The following is a 20,367-nucleotide window of genomic DNA, read 5'->3' on the forward strand; positions in this document are numbered from 1 at the left end:
GTCTGAGTTGTTGTTTTTTTAGTCACAGCACAGACCAATATATTTGTATGACTTGGATCTAATTCTAGGTTAAACGGAAATGAACTCGAGGTGATTAAAAACAACAATAACGTGCGAATTTAATCTCTTCATCAACAACAACTTTGCCCTGATATAATATAGAATCTAGATCTAGATATTAATAAATATAGTTTATTGTCAACTGTTTCTATGTGCACTGAATGAGCATTTAGAGAACAAGAAAATCACAACCTGTGTTTTCCAGTCGTCTCATTAAAAGATGGCGTTTTCCATGTCCAATTTGGTAAGTAAAAATAAACTTTTTTATCTTATCATAATTTTATGTCAAATGTCATCATAATTATCATAATCATGATAATGTGATAATAATTCATTTATTACATTACAATTAAATAATGATTAATCACATCATAATCATAATAGAGGGATTTAGAATGTAGATAGTTCTAAAGTAAATCTATATTATTTCTAGATCTATATATAATTATATTATTCTATATAGAAAAAATAAAATCTAGAGTAATACTTACTAATAGTACTAATACTCATACTGGGGCTGGGGCTGGGGTAGTGTAACATAAAACACTTACTTCTAAACTTAAACTAACCATAATTTACAATTAGAAAAACAAAACTAAACTTGATCACTTGATGTCAGTAAAGATAATCTGGGCATCTAAACTATTACCATCACAAATTTACAAATATTATACATAATATAGAATAAACATGATTACATGATGATAGACCAGACCTGCCTACCGTTACGCAAAATCTCCCAAAATTGACAGTCAGTAAGCAAATACGCATTTAACCCATCGCGTTATGCATTTCGTATCCTTTCCCCCCCCTATCTTGACTAGCTTACGAGCGGTCACGGAGGTCACGCTAAGCCATCCTGTTGGGGGGGGGGAACAGAAAAGGTGGAAGAACACATTGTGTCCAGATCTATACGTTGATTGGTTCTTAAAAGCAATTAGATTTAGTCTAGAAATGAAGAACGCGAGAGTGAGGGAGTGGCGGGTTGGTACCAAGGTTGGTACCGTCAGTTAGCTGATACACCAACGTGACTTTTTTTTTTGTAAGTTCATTAGTAGAAATTAATTAGATCTATGTTGAATCCCTGATTCCCGTATTCATTTGTATAGAAAAAAAAATATCGAAGTGCTATCGATTCAAAACACATTGAGTGACATTGTAGATATCTAATCTGGAATCTAGAATCGAGATAACTTGTTATACAGGAATAGATCTAGCTAGAGTCTAGCTAGTCATTACGTTAAGTCATGATTCTCTACATTACTAGACTCTAGATCCAATTTAGTTGTAGTATGATGTATTCAATGTAGATTGACTAGATCTAGATCGATAACATAGAATCTACTACCATCTAGTCTAGATCTAGGCTAGGTTCTTAGTCTTAGTATAGAATAGATCAAGGATGAAGGTAGGCCTACGAAAGTTTGGAGTAGACCTACGTTTGTAGCGGATCCACGGCATCGGTAACACTCTTGAGCCCAGATCTATAGTAGATTATATTCATTATATAGACATAGTCATAGATCACTTGATTTGATAGAGTATCATAGAGCCTTAGAGGTCTATTTTTTATTGACAATATGTCATGTACACTAGAACAATTTCGTACAAGTGCTCCTTCTTGGCCTTCTTAGGCTTCTTCTCTAGTGACTAGTGCCATCAAAGTATCATTAAACTAAACTTAAATACTAAACTGATTAAAGAATGGAATCATGGGAATGGGTTATGTCCCCGAGTGGCCTGAGGCCTGAATCAGCCTGGAAAACCAACAACTTAGCAGAGTTTAAGTCATTGATTAACATGCATGACTAGATTGACACGCGAACATGAAATGTGTAGAATGTTATCATCTAAATCTTCTTTTTTGAAGAAACGTCTGTAATAGATCTATTAGATATAAGATAAGATAATAATATCATAGCCTAATATGAGCATGCAAATCATGTTACTCATCCACAGTAACAATTATAAAAATGTATGATTATGATAAAAAAGTTGTAGATTAGTTAACATAATAACTAGATCTAGATCTAACTAGTTGAAGTAGTTGTGTACTTTGACTCTTTGTACAGCATTGAATGCACTATGTAGTGTCTGTAATTGTTTACAACTCAACTGTGCACATCACACTATTCACAGTGACTGACAGACAATACCACTGGTGACTGGTCACTGTACTTTGTAGACAGTAGACAGTGTTTTGAAGTATATTGTCATATTGAGGTAAAACTCAAAGTGAATCACTGAAGTATCACATTAATTGAATTAATTCCATTTCAAGCTTTTATTTTTACTTTTTTTTTTCACCAAAAGTGTATGAAGTTTATTACCTACTGGATGCAAAATATATTTATTACATGATTGTATTTAAATTAACAATCTATAAAGTTATACAGAGCTAGTCTGCAACTTATCATTTTAGTGCAAGTTTCTTTTTACTAGATCTAGATAGTCAGATATTTACTACTTTAGTCAAGCAGATCTAGATCTGTATCAAGCTCTAGATAGGTCTAATTTATTGAGTTCAATAAAACCTTTATTATTTTTAACCACACCAAATTTTTACTTGTAAGACAAGATAATATAATATGTAGAATCAGTAGATTGACAAATGGTGTCAATCAAGGGAATCAACTTCTTTGCAATGGATCAAATGCATTTAAACTGTATCAATTATGAATTTTAAGCCCTATAAGCTTCTATCCTGCTTTATCATATGAATTTTGCAGAAATTCCTTCAAAAAAGAAGATCATCATCATCAAACTCCATTAGAGTGAGGGCTTGAGAGGCTCAAATCCTCTCTTGCAAAAGCCCCGGACAGAAACTCTGCTGTCTTGCGTAGTGCATAAATGTCGCCATACAGGTCGAGAATTTTGGGTTTCCCAGACCTGTTGAGACGGAGATCAGCAAGTCTGGGGCAGTCAAACAGAATATGAGGCACGGTTTCCTCTTCTTCTCCACAGCAGGGGCACCGTGAATCAAAATTTGGCCATAGCCACGAGAAATATGACCCAACAGGACAGTAGCCTGTCCTGCACTGTGCTATAATAGCTTGCTTGTCCCAGCACTCAAACCACTTTTCCATTTCTGTTTTTTGTATTATAGCCAGGGCTTGATGAAAGCTTGCAGTCTGTTCAGTGGGTGGAATTTGCCCTCCCTGGTGGGCCAAAGAGTCTGCAGTTGTGTTGCCAGTCACGCCTATGTGACTCGGTACCCACTGCATTATTACAGGGGTGCCATAGCGTTGTTTAATGTTATGTGAAGCCATGATGACAGTGTTGATATTGGGGGGCCATGGTCCGAGGCTTTGCAAAGCCTGTAGTACAGATTTTGAGTCAGTGACCACAACAATCTGTGTTGCCCTGAAATGTCCCTTGCCGAGCTGAGAGTCAATGACTTTTAAGGCTTCACAGACTGCCATGGTCTCCGCATCAAAACTGCAAACACTACCACATGGTCCAAAGATTTTGACTGTGTAAGAGCCAAGAAAGTCGATGTAGGCTCCATAGCCTGCTCTTCCAGAATCTATTGATGCCGACCCATCAGTGTATGCAAAAATATCACTGGGCTTGAAGGTATTAATGGTCTCCAGAGCTAGGATTTGAAGGTCGTTAGATGAACGACTTTGCTTAGTGGCATTAGGGTCTACTAATTTCAAGCGTATGTCTGGGGTCGTTGGGCGACACCAAGGGGGAAAGGGATGAAAGCGTTGAATGTTTTGTCGGTTGGTGGAGAGGCCAGCTTCATCAGATAGTCTAGTGGCATGATGCATAAAAGACTGCATCTGGATACGTCTTCTGCATCTCCAACCATCCACTAGTTTTCTAGCTGGGAGGTATTCATCCAGCCTTTTATACCGCTCATAGCAGGTCAGTACTGACCTTTCCCTCCTAAGGTTTAGTGGACCTATATTAGCCATTATTTCAGCCGCATTTACTGGACTTGTCCTGAAGGTTCCACAGACAAATCTTAGCGCTTGGGACTGTATTTTATCAAGTTGTTCAAGAGCAGTCCTAGAGCCATAAATTTGCGCAGGTAGGCTGTAGTCTATCTGTGATCGGACTGCTCCTAAATACAGGGATCGGAGCATGTCTGCTCAGGCTCACCACTTCGTGGGTGCCAGCTTCCGCACAATGATGCCTTTCTTACAACATCCTGGATGTGCTCACACATTTTTAGTTTGCGATCTAAAGTTACACCAAGGTACTTGGGTAGCTTTTCCATGCTGAGAGCCACTCCGTTGAGGAAGAGCCGGAAAGGTTGCCCGAGAATGCCAGTCCCGAGCGTGAACAGAGAATAGACCGTCTTGGAGGTGTTTATTTCTAGCCTCCATTTTTGTGTGTATGAGCAGAGCGTATGGAGATCTTTTTGTAACACTTTTTGTATAGAGGTTGTGCTCCTTCCAGATTTCCAAAGGACAATATCATCAGCATATAGCAGCTTTTGGCATTTTAGCTGAGCCGGTAGGTCATTTATGAAGGCAGTGAATAGGGCGCATGACAGAACGGAGCCCTGGGGGAGGCCGTGCTCGAGGGTCATTTCCCCTGAGACTTCTCCATACGTCCTTGTTCTTATTGTACGCTCTTGTAGGAAGTCTCTAATCCAGTAATATATCCGTCCCCACACCCCCACGGCTCTTATCTTATGAAGCAAACCAGGCCGCCATACTTTATCATATGCCTGTTTTAAGTCAATGAAGACTGCGTATGTGCTTTCGGTCCTTTGGAATCCATTTGCTACGCTCTGCACAAAGATGTTGACTTGGTCTATAGTGGATAATTAAGTCCAATTAAAAAGTGAAAAGGTGGTCGTGGTTTAAAAATAGAAACAAAATATATGGCTATCTTAAATCCATTAAACAAAAGCCAACTGTGTAATAATTTAAAACTTAACCTAAACGTTTTGTCTAGAGAAAGACAAAACAAAATATGTAGTAAATAATGAAATAGTTTGCTAAACTTATCTTTTACCATAAAACTCAAGTTTTAAACAAAATTAATCCTAATGTTCATTTACACATTTGTTTTTTTTAGAATGCTGCAGAGTTACAGCAGATTGGAGCATCCCTGTCTAGACCAGAAGAACTTGAAAATAATGTATGTGAAATTTCATTTTAATCATGTGCTGAATGAAACAGTGTGTTTTAATTGTGACTAACTTTAAATTACTGTAAGTTTTATTAATTTATGGCAAATAATGTTTACAATCCAAGTTGAGATTAATAATTTGTCATCAAATATTTTCAATCAACAAGTTAAACAAAGAAATTTAACCAATGGAATAAAAATAAAAGCTTGAATTTTATTACTTTTGCTGTATCTTTATTTATATTCCCCAAAATTTAAATACTAAAAATTTCTTCAATTGCGAAAATATAATTAAGTAAGTTTAAAAATATCATTATTGAACAAAATTGTGTGAATTGTTTTTTTTTTAAGTCACAAATAGAGATGCAGTGGGCTTTAAAAGCAATGGACCATGCCACTATACATTATAATGTAAGTAAAGGAACACTATACATTATAATGTAAGTAAAGGAACTTATTGACATTTTATTGATACATAGATAAAAGTTATACCTACCAAACCTGTCTTTAGCATGTTAAATGAAACAATGCTTCTTTTTTATTGAGGGGGAAAAAAACACTTTTTTTTTAGTAATTCAAAATGTAGCACTATGTGCTATAAGGTTTTTGTCAATGTATTGTGTAAATTAGAATAAATTTAATCAAAGTAAATTAGAATAGATAAATTTATATGTGCAGCAAAGCAGAAAGATTACTGCCTAAAGAATAAGAATACCTGCTTATAATTTTGATCAATCAATATTTTTATTCTTTATTACTTTGATGCAGTACATTTAAAATAATTTTTAAACTGTTTTGATTCAAGAAGCATTAAAGAGTCATTCTTGTATTAACTTTTTGTTCTAATTTGATGTTGTTTTTTATCAGCTGATTTCATCTGTTGATCCCACTTGCTTAAGATTAACAAGAATTGATGATAAACTTTATCATCAGTTTAGAGAAGAATTTCCAGATTTGGATGTTGCTAAATTAACTGAAGATCAGCTCAAATCTGCTGATGCTAAAGAAGTAAGTTTCTCTCATTAGCTCAACTAGTTTAGTTAGAAGACAACATCTCATTATTATTAAGGTCTTGTTGGGAAAAAAACAAAAGCAAACACATAGTCTGATGTTCAAAGAAAATGATTGAAATCTCACAATTAAAATTTGAGTATAAGAACAAAATTGAGCTTGACAAAAAATCTATTTCTTTTAAGTTATAAATATGTTATTTAAGTAGATTTTTTTTCTATTAAAAAAGAAAACTAACCATTTTTTATTTGATTTTGTAAATTATTTTTTTTATTAGGAATTTTTATATTCCTTCTTTACAGAAATGGAGAAATTTTTGTGAAAAATTTAAAGGTGAAATTGAGGATTATAATATGGGTACATTATTACGTTTGAACTGTGAAGATGATTACAACCCAGACACAACAACATTCAGTAAGTTAAACTTGTTAAAACTGTGTATTTTAAAATAAAGCATAGATAGAGTAGTGGTTTAGTTTAGCTTATATGATATTAGTTTTTATATATATAAATATTGTGCATTGTATTTAGTGACTGTAAAAAGTAGAGATGTAGCCTTGCAGATTAGAGACATGACAACTATCCCATTATGGTAATAAACATAGTTGAAGTCTTCACATGTCGTAATCAAGTAAAACACATTCATTTGTCCCTTAAATGAGTCAAACTCCTAATGAATATTAAGTAATAATTGTCTAGTAACCTAAGTCAGTAACCTTATTAGATCAAGTCAATTCAATAGTATCAGACAACAAACACATTCAAGTCCTGACAATTCATCTTTATTTTTTTATTATATTGTTACGAATCTCACTATCCAGGCTCTCTGCAAACTGCACCTTACACCACCAACTTAAAGAACTTGACAACTCAGGGCTCCAAAGTAACGTAACACTTTAATAGTTGAATAAATAACAGCCAATTGTGTACAATTGGCAACATGTACACTGTACAAATATCTCTCCGATAACACTGTACCACCGTATCAACTCTTGCACTGGCCTCTCCGTCTCTTTCAGTTCAGGACTGACTTCACACACTGAGCTCGTTGTGTCGAACTCGATCACAGACCAAGATCAAGATGCTGTTCGTCTCAACTGTACTTGATAGTAATCCACACTGAACCGTCGTAATGCTCCGTACAGAACCACACCGCTGAACCACACTGAACTGTGCTGTAGTCGACCGGACTGTAGTGAACCGGGCTCTGAACCCCTGTCGTGAACTGACTTGACTGCGACACCTCCGCTCTTTATATAGGGTCCTTAATGGCCTTCTAGAACCAGACGGAACTTCGCTAGACGTTTCTAGCTTTGTCACATGACTACATCCCACGTGACGCTCCTGAGCTCTGTTCATGACGCCGCTCCTTCCCGAACCGTCATGTTGACACTCGTCTCAGCTGACCGTCGTAACTCGTCACGGTTGACGGCTCGTCTAGCGCTGGCCTGGGTCAATTTGCGTCGTCTGACTACACTCACACCACTACCCCCATTTGTGCTACCGCCAGGTTTATAACAATATAGTAGTATTATTCGGTAGTATAAAAAAAATATTCTTTATAATTTGAAGTGATATATTTGTTAATTGTTTATATCTGTTTAGGTGTCAGGACACAATTTTTAGCCATAGAAATAGCAAGAAACAGAGAAGGTCATAACAGCTGCTTGTACAATAAAAAACAAGAACTGAAAAAACTACAAAATAACTCAACATAGCAGACATTGGCTTCATGAACTTTGTATACAGCTTAGTGAGTGTAGTGAATAAATGTGTTGCTTGATGCTGGAAGTAAATGTTTTTAAAAAGTTGCTTTTTGTTCTTTAAAATCAAATGACTATTTTTATTTCTTATGATTTGAATAAACTAAATGAAAATATTTTATTTCTACCTGAATTATGGAGATTTGATACGCTTTGCACTTGATTATATTATTATTTGATCTATGAGATAAAATCTCCAGCGTTTTGAAATCTGCTGTACATTATTCTTATGCTTCAATTAAATTTCCTTTTTGTTGCCACCTTGCATAAGATAAGCAGGTGATTAAATAAGAGTCAAATTTGAAAATGCAATCCTATTTCATCATTTGATGGAATAATAATGAAACCCTGCTTTGGGGGTTAAAAGGCAATGAAACTATTAAAGAGAAGCTGGGTTGACAGGTGCATATACAAGTTTTTAAAAAATAATTTATGGTGACAAAGTTTTGCATTTATTAAAACAGTGACCCTAATTAAAGAATAATAGTAAATTATTTCAATGTCATTCTATTTATTCAACTATATAGAAACTAATTTTAACAACAGTGCATTGTATTTAGTATTCATTATTATTGTACTTTTTAGAATTTCTTTTCTTGTGCCTAGTGGTCATTTCAAAGAATATTAAAAGCAGGAATTTTAAAATTGATAAGCTTAATAATTTCTCAAAGTTAAAAGCAATTTATGGACATGTAAATATTGTTCCAATAGCCACAAATATGATGTCATTTAATAAATAAACAATTTCCAATAGTACTTTATTTGTTTATGAGTGGGTTTTAATATCTGTTGTACATTTTGTTGTTTTTTATTTTATTTTAATATCAAACTTAAGGATTTCATGGATTTTCCATACCATGGTGGTAAGCAGGGTTAAGCTTGTACTTTATAAAGCTTACTCCTTACTTTCTTGTGTGATACACATAAATGCAGTGCTTGGTACCAGTTTAAAATAATAGGTGAAAACATGAAAGCTTGTCCACTGATAATGCAAAACCACTCAAGAGAAATGGCATTGTCAGCCTCCATAATGCAACTCTTCACCTTTGTGGCCATTTTCACCTTTGGGTGTTTTAATTATTTAATTGATTAAAGTCTAAGATGCTTTTTGATAGAGGCTGTAACTTAGGAAACCCCATAATAAAGTGAGTGCCAAATCATTGAAAGAGCATAGATCCTGGAAGTGATGACTCTACAGCACAGTTCACATTTGACATGCCATTTCAAAAACTTCCTTCAGAAAAGCTTTGTGAATAGAGGAAACTGGACTGTACACTTACTCCATATTAAAAAAACTTCTTTTAAACTGGGGTATTATTAATAGCTTCTTTCCCAGTTACACCAAAAAAAAGTAATTCAACTAAACTTCACTTAAGTCATACAAAATGTAAAAACTTATCTGTGAATAATATAATTTATTTCAGTATTTAGAATTGCAAAATTAAAGTTTATTTTTGTCACAATGTTTAACATTAAATTCTCAAACAATGATACAAAACCTGGTATATTAAATTATAGTTATCTTACATTTTTACATTCTCATTAGTGACCGCCACAAACATACACATTTATAATTTAAAATAAAGAGAAAAAAACAACACATCACTGAAGTAACATTTATCCTTAAGAAGAGGCAAGCAATAAGCTCAATGTGTAAAAAACAAATTCATAAAAAAAAATAGTAAAAAACCAAGGTCATAAATTAATGATGCCAAACAGAGTTGGAACCATTTTAAGAGCATCACTTTGAACTATGAGAGCAGAAGTAGTTGCCGTTAATGCTTTGATTTCCTCTTCCAATTTGTTCTGATATTCTTGAAGTGCTTGAATTTCATTGCACATGTTCACATTGCTTTGTAGTGCTTTATTCAAACACTTTTTTAGGACTGATATTTCCTGTTCACGTTCTAGAGAAACAAAGAAAAAAACTTTTAAAATGTAAAATCGAAATAAATACCTTTTGTATTTGCAAAGGATAAAACAAATTATGAAAAGACATTTAAAATAAATCTTTAAAGAAAAATAGATCTGGCTAGTAGCGTGTCACTCCGTGTTGTGAATATAGTGGTTCAGTGCATCAACTACAGCTCACCAAAATGTCAAAATCTATAACCAAGAGAGTTTTGTAAGATGTTCAATTACATCATGATCATGAGCTTCATTTTCTGAATCTATGTATATATAAATAGTTTCATTTAAAAAAAGATTTAAATGACTATCTAATATTTTTCTAGCTAAGAATGTAGATTATAGACTAGGTGTAAATAAGTGTAACTCTGTGCCTATTTTGAGCTTTGGCAAAGGAGAGAGGACTCTGCTTGAGGATTCATAAGGAAAACATGGTGCCCAATCACACCTTGGGTATTACATAAGAAGAAACTTTTTTTTAATTGGCTTATTAGAATTAGACTTTACATTCTTCTTAATTTTCCAATTATATAATATTTTAGTTAATTTACTTATCTAATATTAATGCACACTAATTTTCTAAATGACTTTTAATGGTTAAAAATCAATCTTTCTATATTAATGCCTCATTACATGTAACATGCTGTCAAATGATCAAGTCTAATTAAGCTTATTCCTTCTTACCTTAGGAAAAAAATGAAATTGTTATAAAATTGTTAAAACTTGACCTAGGTGACATTTATACAAAAATATAAAAAATACAACAGAAAACAGGGTAAAATAAAATTTATATAATTACAAAAAAATACCATAATTCTTTTGGATAAAGTCCATCATGAAACCATGTATGTCCACTGGACCAGTAGCCAAACAACTTGTATTACTACAAGTACTACTGCCACAGGAATGGCCATTTCCTCGAAGTGCTGAGGCATATCCATCTTGAGACATTTCTTCTGATACTACTAAAGAACCATCTAAAAATGCTTGGTCTTCTCTTTGTTGCCGCAATAACTCTTTTTCCACCTCACCTGGTCAAAGACATTGTGATGTGGACCATAAGACAAACAAATATAAAGTTATATAAACAAAATTTATAGATATAATAGGTGAATTTCTAGGCAAAAGAAAACATATTCTAAATTATTTACCAGCCATATTCTGTATATGAGCTTTTCCGTACATGTGCTCTCGTTTGTTGTGCAAATTGCTAAAATAGACTTGACAGACTTTACAGTAGAGTTCATTAGAAATGTCCTGTAGTGTAATGGATGACATTTAATTGATTTTATGATAGCAATAGTAATAAAAAAAACTTTTGAAAACACTTTGGGTCATAAACCTATTTAGCCATTGGATTAAAATAGTTTTACCTCATCACAGTTTAATATGTCTGTTGATTCCTGAAGTGATGACATATCACCTAAAGAACAAAAATAAACGTGTAAATATTATTTGGAAGAATGCTATGAAATCTAGTCGCTGTCTAATTAACCTCTCTTGTGTAAAAGAAGCTTAGCCACCATACAATATTCTATGTTATAACTTAATAAGGCTTGACATCTATATATTTGAATTACCTTCATTTGCAAGCATTATTTTCTTCCCCACCGTCTCCTGGTATGTTTCTGAAGATTTAAATGCCTTGAGTTCTTCTCTGTAGCGTTTCTTGTCTTCCTCAGCCGCTGCTAAATATTTCTGAACCACAAATTGGTAAATTTAAATCACCATGAGATGACTGCTTAAAATCAGAGGTTTTAGTATATGATTCTTCAAGTACAACAAAGGCATGCAGAAAACTCACCTCTTTGATTTCAGAGGCCATGGAGCTCCATTCTTGGCCTAAAATTTTAGTTACTTCTGGAAATGTTATGTCTGGGTGACTTTCTTTTATCTCTTTCCTTCTGTCCATGGCATACAAAACATAGCTGAAACACATTCATTCAGAATTTCTTAGAGGCAAACCAAACGTAACTGCAACACAGTCCTTGAACATAGTTATTTTTTAAAGCCAACAATTTGACATGTTGACATAATAAGCCAATTCATTAATTAACTTGAGCTTAACATTACAAAGCAGGGAAAAAATATTGAGATAAACTAAATTGAAAGGATATCAGAGGAGCACTAGAAAAAAAAATTAAAATTTCAAACAAATTTTAAAGTGAAGCTGTGATAACCTCATCCAGTCTACTTGCAGAGTATGATAAGCACTGTGCCTCATCTTGAATTTCAAATCAATAAAAAATAAAGGAATAAAAAAAAACAGGTGTTTATCTAAAACCATTTTTATAAGAATCGCCCAAAAACTATTTCCTGTGATAAACTAAAATTATTTGATTAAAATAAATCCTCTGTTCTACATAATTAGTCTTATCAACACATTGTTTACCAAAATAGTTTATTACCCAGTGACTGGTGCTCTAGGTCCCAGAACTGTTGGCTTTATTTTTCGTCTTTTACCTTTAGGCCATCCACCTTTTCTTTTCTAAAAAAAAGAAAATACACATTTATTTAAGCTTTCCTTTAAATGTACAAGAATGCAAAAGAAATGCCTAAAGGCTTAAAAATTATAAGAAAAGCTTACTATATTAAGTTATTTAAGTACTGATTCCTGTGCCATGTCTCAAATATATAGCAAACAAAAATGTACAACAAAAAAAAATATTTTTGTTTGATGTAGACTTACAGTTACACAAACTTCTGTTGTCTCTTCACTGACTAGAACTGTCTGTTGTAATGCTTTAGCATCTGTTGATTCCCCATTAGCTTCACCTAATTGAATTTGTACACCTTCAGCCTGTATATATTTATTTAGTTTAAAATATTTTTGAAAAAAAAAATGTCTTTATAAACAAAAAAGAGGCTGTTTATTTCATTATGAAAACAACTCTACCTGCAGATGTTTGGCTAATTCTTCTGATTCATCTACCAGTTGTGATTCATTAGAGACTTCTCCATCATACACATTGGTACCATCTACATCCACAGAATGATCACACGTACTAAATAAGGAGACTAAAGAAATGAATGGAAATAATATTTTTAATAGCTGATATTTAGATCTATTTACTATGGAATTTATTTAAAAACACATACATAACATCTTAGCCCTTACTTCAAAAAATATAAATAGAATATAAATATATAAAATAAGATAGTTTACAAATCTTAAATTTGTTTTTGAGGTGAACATTTTATAAGGATGCAAATATAAGTAACCCTATCATTTTAAAAAATAAAACATTGAAAAAAAGCATTTTCATCTTTCAAGTTTGGACGCATTATTATGTAAAAAAAAATAATTCTGTTTCTGGATAGGTTTTTATTTTATGATTAAAAAAATTGTTTCCATAATATTCTAGTGAGCATATTTTTGAAGTCTAAGTCAAGCTATATAAAAAAAAGTATTTGTTATACAAACCAGGAATGCAGGAGAGTACATGCGGAGTTGATTCATTTGGGGATGAGTCATCACAATAGGTTATTCCAGCCATGTTTTCAGGTACTGTCAGCATTAAACTAAAGTAGAATTGAAAATGTGTTTACGTGTTTAGTTAAAAAAAACAAACTAGAAGGGGATTAACAATGTATGCCAATGCAAAGTTATGTCATCCAAGAATTTCTTTCTTATGTGTTGAAACAGACATAATACCACCTTCACAAATCCTTAGACCTACAATGTATAGCCTAAATTTTTAGAAACAATATATTACCCTCTTGGAGTTTCCATCAAAACAGCATTTTCAGGAATGAAAGTGGAATTCAGAGTAATTTCTCCATCTTTATCAATAACTGATCCCTGAATGCCTGATGTAAGATTTGAAATGGTGTTTCTACTACACTCATCAGCAGTCAGTTCACCCATGACATTATCTGGGTCATGGACAAAATCTGTCGTGAGAACATGGAGACCTACCACATCTGAAGATTCATCTACATTGTTACTCATCAAAGACAATTCTGCCGAAGAGACTTCTGTCAGCAGATCATTGTCCATTTTTTAAACCTGAAAAGAAAATTCAAACATTAAAATATCAACGAGGTATACAGTACATTGTAAGTTAACAAGTTTGATTTATAACAAAAAATTATTAAATCATAACTAAATGTTTTCTATCAAGTTTGATTTATAACAAAAATTATTAAATCATATCTAAATGTTTTCTATTGAGCTATGAATGGACCTTATTTTTAACAACTTAGCTGTATAACAATTAGCTCTTTATATAGAGGGGAAGTAAGGGATTATGGGCACAACATGGCCTAAATTGTACCAATGTGCCAAAAACCTAAAATAGCAAGATCATTAAAAAAATGTTTATGTTATTGTATGCAATCAAGTTTTTTTTTTCTGTGTGCATCAGAAGGTCATGTCTATAGTGTGTGCACTGTAAACAAGTCATATGAGATATGTGTCCGCTGTGTGCATGTTTTTACTGTTGAGATAAATGTTGTTGAATAAAACCAAGAAATGGTCAGTTCTATTGGTGTTATTTTATTACAGTTGTTATGTGACATAATAAAAATTAAGAAATAGAGTAAAAAGACTAATTAATTATGCTCATGGTTGCTGCCCTGTCATATGTCATCTCAATAGTCTAAGTTTGAACCCTGCTAGGAATAAGAATCTAAAATCTAAAGGTATGTCTGAAATTTTTTTATATCAATAATAAAATCAGAGGAACTGAATGAATAATATGGTTACAAATTGAAATTTCAGTATTTGTGATTCAATACTAAAGGAAATTGAGCACTGTTGAAAAAATATTAAAAGAAAAGAGCTACTAAAATTGTGGAGTCTATAAATCAATGATAGAGATAGACCATAAGATATATTGTTTACTAAAACTAGACTATTATGGAAACCAGACATTAACTGGGAGGAAAAAGAAGCTGTTGGTCATAGTGTTGATCACACACACCTTATATGACCTTTACATCATCTGTCCTGTGGACGGCTGGGTATCAAAGAGAAATGCTAATTAATTTTTCTACTTTCAATCACTACCTTGTAAATGACAAATACCATTATTATTTAAACAATTTTTCTAAAAGGCTGACAATTTTTTTCAACAATATTATAATGTTTAAGTAACCTAAACCCTTCACCCATTAGTTTTTTTAGTCTTTTCGCATTTTAAGACACAATACTTTAAAACTTGCAGTTGGCAATATTGTCATTGTTAAAAATTTAAAGCGTGTGCTTGTAAAATACAACAGTAGCTCTGCATTCACTACATTTCGTAAACCCTAAAAATTTACATTTTAAGTTACTAAAATATATGGAAAATATGCATATTAACCATTTGAACCCTCAGTTCCCTGCCCTTATTTTCCTGTTCCCCTAGGCTCCTGAGGAAAAATTACACTTAACACAAACATGCACAAAAACAAACTACTGGTATTAAAAATTTAAAGAGAAATATTTTATTTTGAGAAAAATATATTAGTATGTTTATCTCCAATATTCTTTCTTGATATGCCAGTCTTCCCAGCATGTAGACCCCTCCTTTATACACAAGTACATTTGGCAAAGTTTGCACCAAAATTTAGTTTTGATTTTCTTGACAGGCCTGCTATTATAATCCATGTCTGGAAACTGCTTTACATGTTTATTGAATTTGTAAGCACAAACTACACATCAATTATTTCCAGTAGCTGTTGGGGAAAATTGAGGATGGTGTAAACCAACATTTTGTAGTTTCACATGTGTGTCAACAGAGAGTAGAGCCTTTTTTGCTTCAACTCTTGTATCCCCAATAAGTGACAAACAAATGTCATCCATGAACATTGAGAATGTTCTATATCTTTTGCCTGGTTGTTTGTGGGGACTGAATTGTTCCATAAGAATGTATGCATTGTTGCAAGCCCACAAAAAAAATTTTACAATTAGACGCCGAGGCCAACGGTAATGACGACGTGTTTTGTTGAGGCGACAAACCTAGTCGTTAACATCACAACCACTCATGTATTTGGTGTAGTCAATGCAGAGCTGTGGTGTTGGCACATCCACAGTTGTCCCATCCTTATTTCTTCTTTTATGGGTGCCGCCCTTGTGTGTTGGATTGTGATATGAAGAAATAAAATGAATGGGTCTTTGGTCCATCCAAACTAGGCATGTAATATTTCCATGACAGATAAATTCAGACTGACCTCTCTGCATTTTCTTCATCTTTGTCAGTTCTTTGGGGTAAAATTTTCTATTTGTCATAGCAGTTCCAACAGCAAATGTTCCATAAACATTGAATAAAGTGTCAAACAGTGGGACACTGTTGTAGAACCTGTCCATATATACAATATGGTTTTTATTTGTCAAGTGGCCTGTTGCTAAAAGTCGTACAACAACGCTGCCAACGAAACCAAGCTCTGGAATGACATTGTCAGTTTTGCCGGTGTAAATTTCCAAGTTCATTATATAACCTGTGTTTGAGTCACAAGCCATATAGGCTTTGATTCCCCATTTGATGAGTTTTGATTTTATGTACTGCTTTATAGCAAGTCGGCCTTTGCAAGGAATCATTCCTTCTTCCAAGCTGTGACATTGGGATGGTGAATAAAAGTGTGGACATTTTGTAAGCAGCATGTCCAGCATTGGTCTAACTTTGTAGATTTTGTCTGTTTTATCTACAGTAGGATTCAGCTCATTAACAAAATGAAGATGTGTCCATATAGACAGAAAGCGATCTCTCTGCATGACACTGCGGAAACCAGGCGTTTCAGAAACAAAGGATTTGCTGGAACTAGCCCAGTAGTCTTCGTACCTTGGTTTTATGCACTGCTCCATTTGAAGTCGCAATCCAAAAAAAGCCTTGAGCTCTGGGACAGTTAGCATAATAACTGTTTGGCTTTTGTTGATTTTCCTGAGAAGCACGTCTGTTTGTTTCCTCACAAAATGTTTCCCAAAAATTGTCATCTAGAAACAGGTCTAGAAAATCAATAGCTGTGCTTTGAGCTGAAATATGCCTAGGCATGTTTTTAGCACCAGCTATTTCTGTGAATGTTCTATTACTAGATCTAGGCTGAGTGATAAATGTGTTCAATTCTGACCAGCCAGAATCAAATTTAGATGTAGAAGAAACATTTTGGGGGCAACGCCCCTTCCCACGCCCACTTTCCTTCGATGGACCTGGTGCTGGTACAGGTGTAGATGATGTAGATCTAGTGTTTTCATTTACTGTACTGATTTCGTCTAGATCTAGATGATCGTCGGAGTCAATCTCCATTTCACTATCATTGTAATCATTTTCTAGATCTAGTTCATCATCCTCAGAATCATTGAGGATATAGTTCACTGCTTCATGCAGAGTTAATCTTTTTGCGTTACAATTACCTGAATCAAGAGACTGTCTTTTTATTTTGCAAATCAGTTTAATACTTAAAAAAAAAAAAAACACTCATGGACGCAGCCATTAATGTCATTTACCATAAGTCGAATAGTCCTACGTGATGTGTTTTTTTTCTTCGCATTTTTAATTACGGACTGTTGGTTTAAGGTAAGGTGCGCGAGACCGATATATCTGTCTGGCGGGGCATGGATTTCTTACGCGCAGACCGATAAATCGGGCTGGCGTGTTCAAAAGGTTAAATAATTTTTTTTTAAATATAGTGTGTGCTTTTAGATTTATAAATAAGTGGATTTTATAATTTAAAAATTTTAAAAACCTTTCAAAAAAGTGTAGTAGGGGCATCCACATGCTATGATACCTAAATCCGGCCCTGCTTTATATAGTAATATAGTATCTATCTAGTCTATAGATAATATTATTATATCTATAGTCAGTATAAACTACTTGACTCTCTTTAGATAATATAACTATAGTCAGTATAGAATATAGAAGACTATTTGACTCTCTCTAGATTTTTAGATTATTTCTATTGTTTAATATTTATAATTTATAGATCTCTATTACTAGATCGGGATAAATCTAGATTCTTGAAGAATTTTTTTAATACATTAAATTTATAATTTAAATATAGACTTTAGTCACTTTATAGTATAGACTCATTATACTTTTTTTTATAGAGTCAATATATAGAGATCTATATTCTATAAATCTATTTCTATATAAATCTTTATATATCAGATCTTGAAGCAACTTAAAACTTACACAAGACTCACAAGACAAGTCACAATTGATTGAATTGAATTCAGTCAATTGCAAGACTCAAGAGAGAGCAACTCAGCAAGCTCAAATAGTAAAGTATAATTATAAAGATAAGAATTGATTAATTAGACAGTAGTCATTGTGCGTAGTCTCAGTAGAAAGTTATAAGAAAGAGTAGACTATAACACTATTATAAGACATTTATAAATTTATATATTTTTTCATTATTATTTATAATTTATAGAAATCCAGATCTAGATCTAGACTAATCTTGAGTAGAGTCTAGAAGACTTGACTTATTTTTTCGTTTAAAGTCCTAGATGTAGATCTACAACCCTAGGCCCTAGATAGATCTATCTATCTCTAAAATAGATTTAGATCTCTATTAAATTTATAGATCTGGCCTTGTCGTTTTGACATTTTTTAATATTTTTTGTTGATAGATTTTGCGGAAGTATTACTAACAGGTAACAATAGTGGCCTCCCTTAGTGTAGATACCTATATTTTTTTTCTCTCATTCAGTAGTAAAGTTCCCCTTTCAGACTAGAAATGGTAAACGAACCGAACCCGAACCGAACGAACCGAACCTCACTTATGACCGAACCGAACCCGAACTTTGAAATTGCTCGGTACGAACCGAACGAACCCTCTGTAGAATATTTGTATTACACAAATAACAAACTAGTGTTTAAGAGTGAAGACATATTAGGAACTCCATTTATTACGTAAACACAAGCGGTGTTGCACTGACGCGCTAGTGTGCAAATGTACATATGTTACATCTCTCTTCTTTAATTCAGAAAATCTATTTATCAGAATAACTAACAAACTAGTTAACTAAAAAGTCAATTCAGTCAATCACAAATCAAGTCTCTTGGGTTTGTTAACTGCTGAGAGTGTTAGTTTGTAAAATGTTTTACATAATTCGGATGTTCCTTCAGAGTTGAAGATAGTTTACTTCCTAGTCCAAACCTCCCGCAGGACGACGGGGGATGGGAGCGGGCAGGGTTTGAACCCTCGACCGTCGATAAATCCGAACGACAGTCCAGCGTGCAAACCGCACGACCAGGCAGCCTGTTACGTAAGGTTCATGAATCATGTGGTCTAGAGATGTTAGAAGAAGCAGTGTGTAGTGGCTACTCTAAATCTAGCGTAGTTTGTAATCTTGGACTCTCTAGATATTGTGGTTCTAGATGTTCTGAGATGTCATCTGGAAAGTCATAATTATAATTGTCAAATCTGTTTGCTTTCTCAGAAGACTTTCTGATGTGTTTTCTGTTTCTTCTGTGGACCTTATTTCCACTTTGACATTATATGATCTAGGCTTAGAATGCTTCGAAACTACTGTTCCTGGTTTCCACTTAGAATAAAGTTGCATTCTGACTGCCGTTCCGTCTTGTAGTGGATTGTGACTCTTAACTCCTTTCCTCTTATCATAATAATGTTTCTGAGACTGTTTCTCGGAGTCAAAATGTTTCACCACCTTGAGATCTGGTGTCTTGGTAGGTATTAGCGGTTCTGACACATTTTGATTCTAATGTTCATCACACCTGCTACAATCCCTAACTGTCACTTCAAAGTCTGCATTCATGCCTGGCCAATACATGACTTCTCTGGCTCTCTGCTTATACTTGACTAATCCTAAGTGAGACTTGTGAATCAGATTTAGCATGTATTTACGTAAGCTTGATGGCATGACTATTCTCAGACCTTTGTATATAATACCATCCGAAGTTGATAACTGGTCTCTTGAATTCCAATATGGCCTGACTTCAGTTGGAGTCTCGCTTCTTGTGTCTGGCCAACCAGTCATAATTACTTCCAGAAGCATTGAAAGTTCCTTGCTTGTAGGCTACAGTCTTTAATTTCACTGTATTTCGAATCACTTACAGAGATCATCTGTAAATTTACATGTCTGTGTATCAGTATTTGGTAGAAGTGCACGAGAAAGTGTATCGGAGATAAACATTTCCTTGCCTTTTCTGTAACAGACTTTCAGATCATACCACTGTAGTCTTATTAGCATCTTCTGTATTCTCATTGGTGCTGACAATAGAGGTTTCTTGAAGATTTGCTCCAGAGGTTTGTGATCATTATAAACTGTTACTTCTATACCAAATATGTAGCAGTGAAATTAGCTTGTACTTTATACAATTGAAAACATTTCCTTCTCAATTTGAGCATATCTTGTTTCTGCATCCGTGAGAGCTCTTGATGCGTATGCAATTATACGACCTTCCTGGAGTAATACTGCTCCCAGTTCATCTTTACTTGCATCACATTCTATCTCTACGTTCTTGTTGACATCATAATATGCCAAAACTGGAGGGTTTGTACAAAGATGTTTCAATTCTTCAAAACTCTTGTTTTGTTCATGATTCCATTCAAATTCTACATCATCTTTTAGAAGCTTTCGTATTGGAGCATC

At 33.7% G+C, this 20,367-nt stretch overlaps 3 protein-coding genes across 4 annotated transcripts; 1 reads left to right on the plus strand and 2 right to left on the minus strand.

Annotated features, from left to right (window-relative positions):
* Positions 1-43: 43 nt before the first annotated feature.
* Positions 44-8,339, plus strand: LOC106069460 (protein PBDC1-like). 2 transcript variants are annotated; one of them, XM_056005516.1, is made up of 6 exons: positions 44-304; positions 5,095-5,157; positions 5,500-5,559; positions 6,016-6,156; positions 6,462-6,573; positions 7,765-8,339. In XM_056005516.1, exons 1-6 carry the CDS (start codon positions 281-283, stop codon positions 7,875-7,877), a joined length of 513 nt encoding a protein of 170 aa, XP_055861491.1. In that variant the 5' UTR covers positions 44-280; the 3' UTR covers positions 7,878-8,339. The 2 variants fall into 2 exon arrangements, with proteins under 2 accessions (XP_055861491.1, XP_055861499.1); XM_056005524.1 differs by lacking the exon at positions 44-304 and having other exon boundaries at positions 5,116-5,230.
* A 978-nt stretch (positions 8,340-9,317) lies between these two features.
* LOC106069458 (FACT complex subunit SSRP1-A-like) lies at positions 9,318-18,387 on the minus strand. Its single transcript, XM_056005484.1, has 12 exons — positions 17,942-18,387; positions 13,547-13,839; positions 13,255-13,352; positions 12,727-12,848; positions 12,520-12,630; positions 12,239-12,318; positions 11,635-11,758; positions 11,411-11,528; positions 11,204-11,253; positions 10,982-11,087; positions 10,640-10,861; positions 9,318-9,829 (listed from the first exon to the last, which is right to left on the minus strand). The coding sequence occupies exons 2-12, from the start codon at positions 13,828-13,830 to the stop codon at positions 9,618-9,620; spliced, it is 1,527 nt and encodes a 508-aa protein (XP_055861459.1). The 5' UTR covers positions 13,831-13,839; positions 17,942-18,387; the 3' UTR covers positions 9,318-9,617.
* LOC106069448 (piggyBac transposable element-derived protein 4-like) lies at positions 15,775-16,665 on the minus strand. Its single transcript, XM_013229105.2, has one exon. It carries the CDS (start codon positions 16,663-16,665, stop codon positions 15,775-15,777), a length of 891 nt encoding a protein of 296 aa, XP_013084559.2.
* Positions 18,388-20,367: the final 1,980 nt, after the last annotated feature.

This window comes from Biomphalaria glabrata, chromosome 1 (assembly GCF_947242115.1).
Source record: "Biomphalaria glabrata chromosome 1, xgBioGlab47.1, whole genome shotgun sequence".
NCBI lineage: Eukaryota > Metazoa > Mollusca > Gastropoda > Planorbidae > Biomphalaria > Biomphalaria glabrata.

Excerpts from the sequence above, each read along its gene's own strand:
- LOC106069460 (XM_056005516.1), top strand. The coding sequence starts at position 281 with ATGGCGTTTTCCATGTCCAATTTG. Across the intron at positions 5,560-6,015 it reads ATGCCACTATACATTATAAT|CTGATTTCATCTGTTGATCC; the intron begins GTAAGTAAAGGA and ends GTTTTTTATCAG. Across the intron at positions 6,157-6,461 it reads AATCTGCTGATGCTAAAGAA|AAATGGAGAAATTTTTGTGA; the intron begins GTAAGTTTCTCT and ends CCTTCTTTACAG.
- LOC106069458 (XM_056005484.1), bottom strand. The coding sequence starts at position 13,830 with ATGGACAATGATCTGCTGACAGAAGTCTCTTCGGCAGAATTGTCTTTG. Across the intron at positions 12,319-12,519 it reads CAACAGAAGTTTGTGTAACT|AAAAGAAAAGGTGGATGGCC; the intron begins GTAAGTCTACAT and ends TCTTTTTTTTAG. Across the intron at positions 11,254-11,410 it reads AATAATGCTTGCAAATGAAG|GTGATATGTCATCACTTCAG; the intron begins GTAATTCAAATA and ends TTTGTTCTTTAG.
- LOC106069448 (XM_013229105.2), bottom strand. The coding sequence starts at position 16,665 with ATGCTAACTGTCCCAGAGCTCAAGGCTTTTTTTGGATTGCGACTTCAA.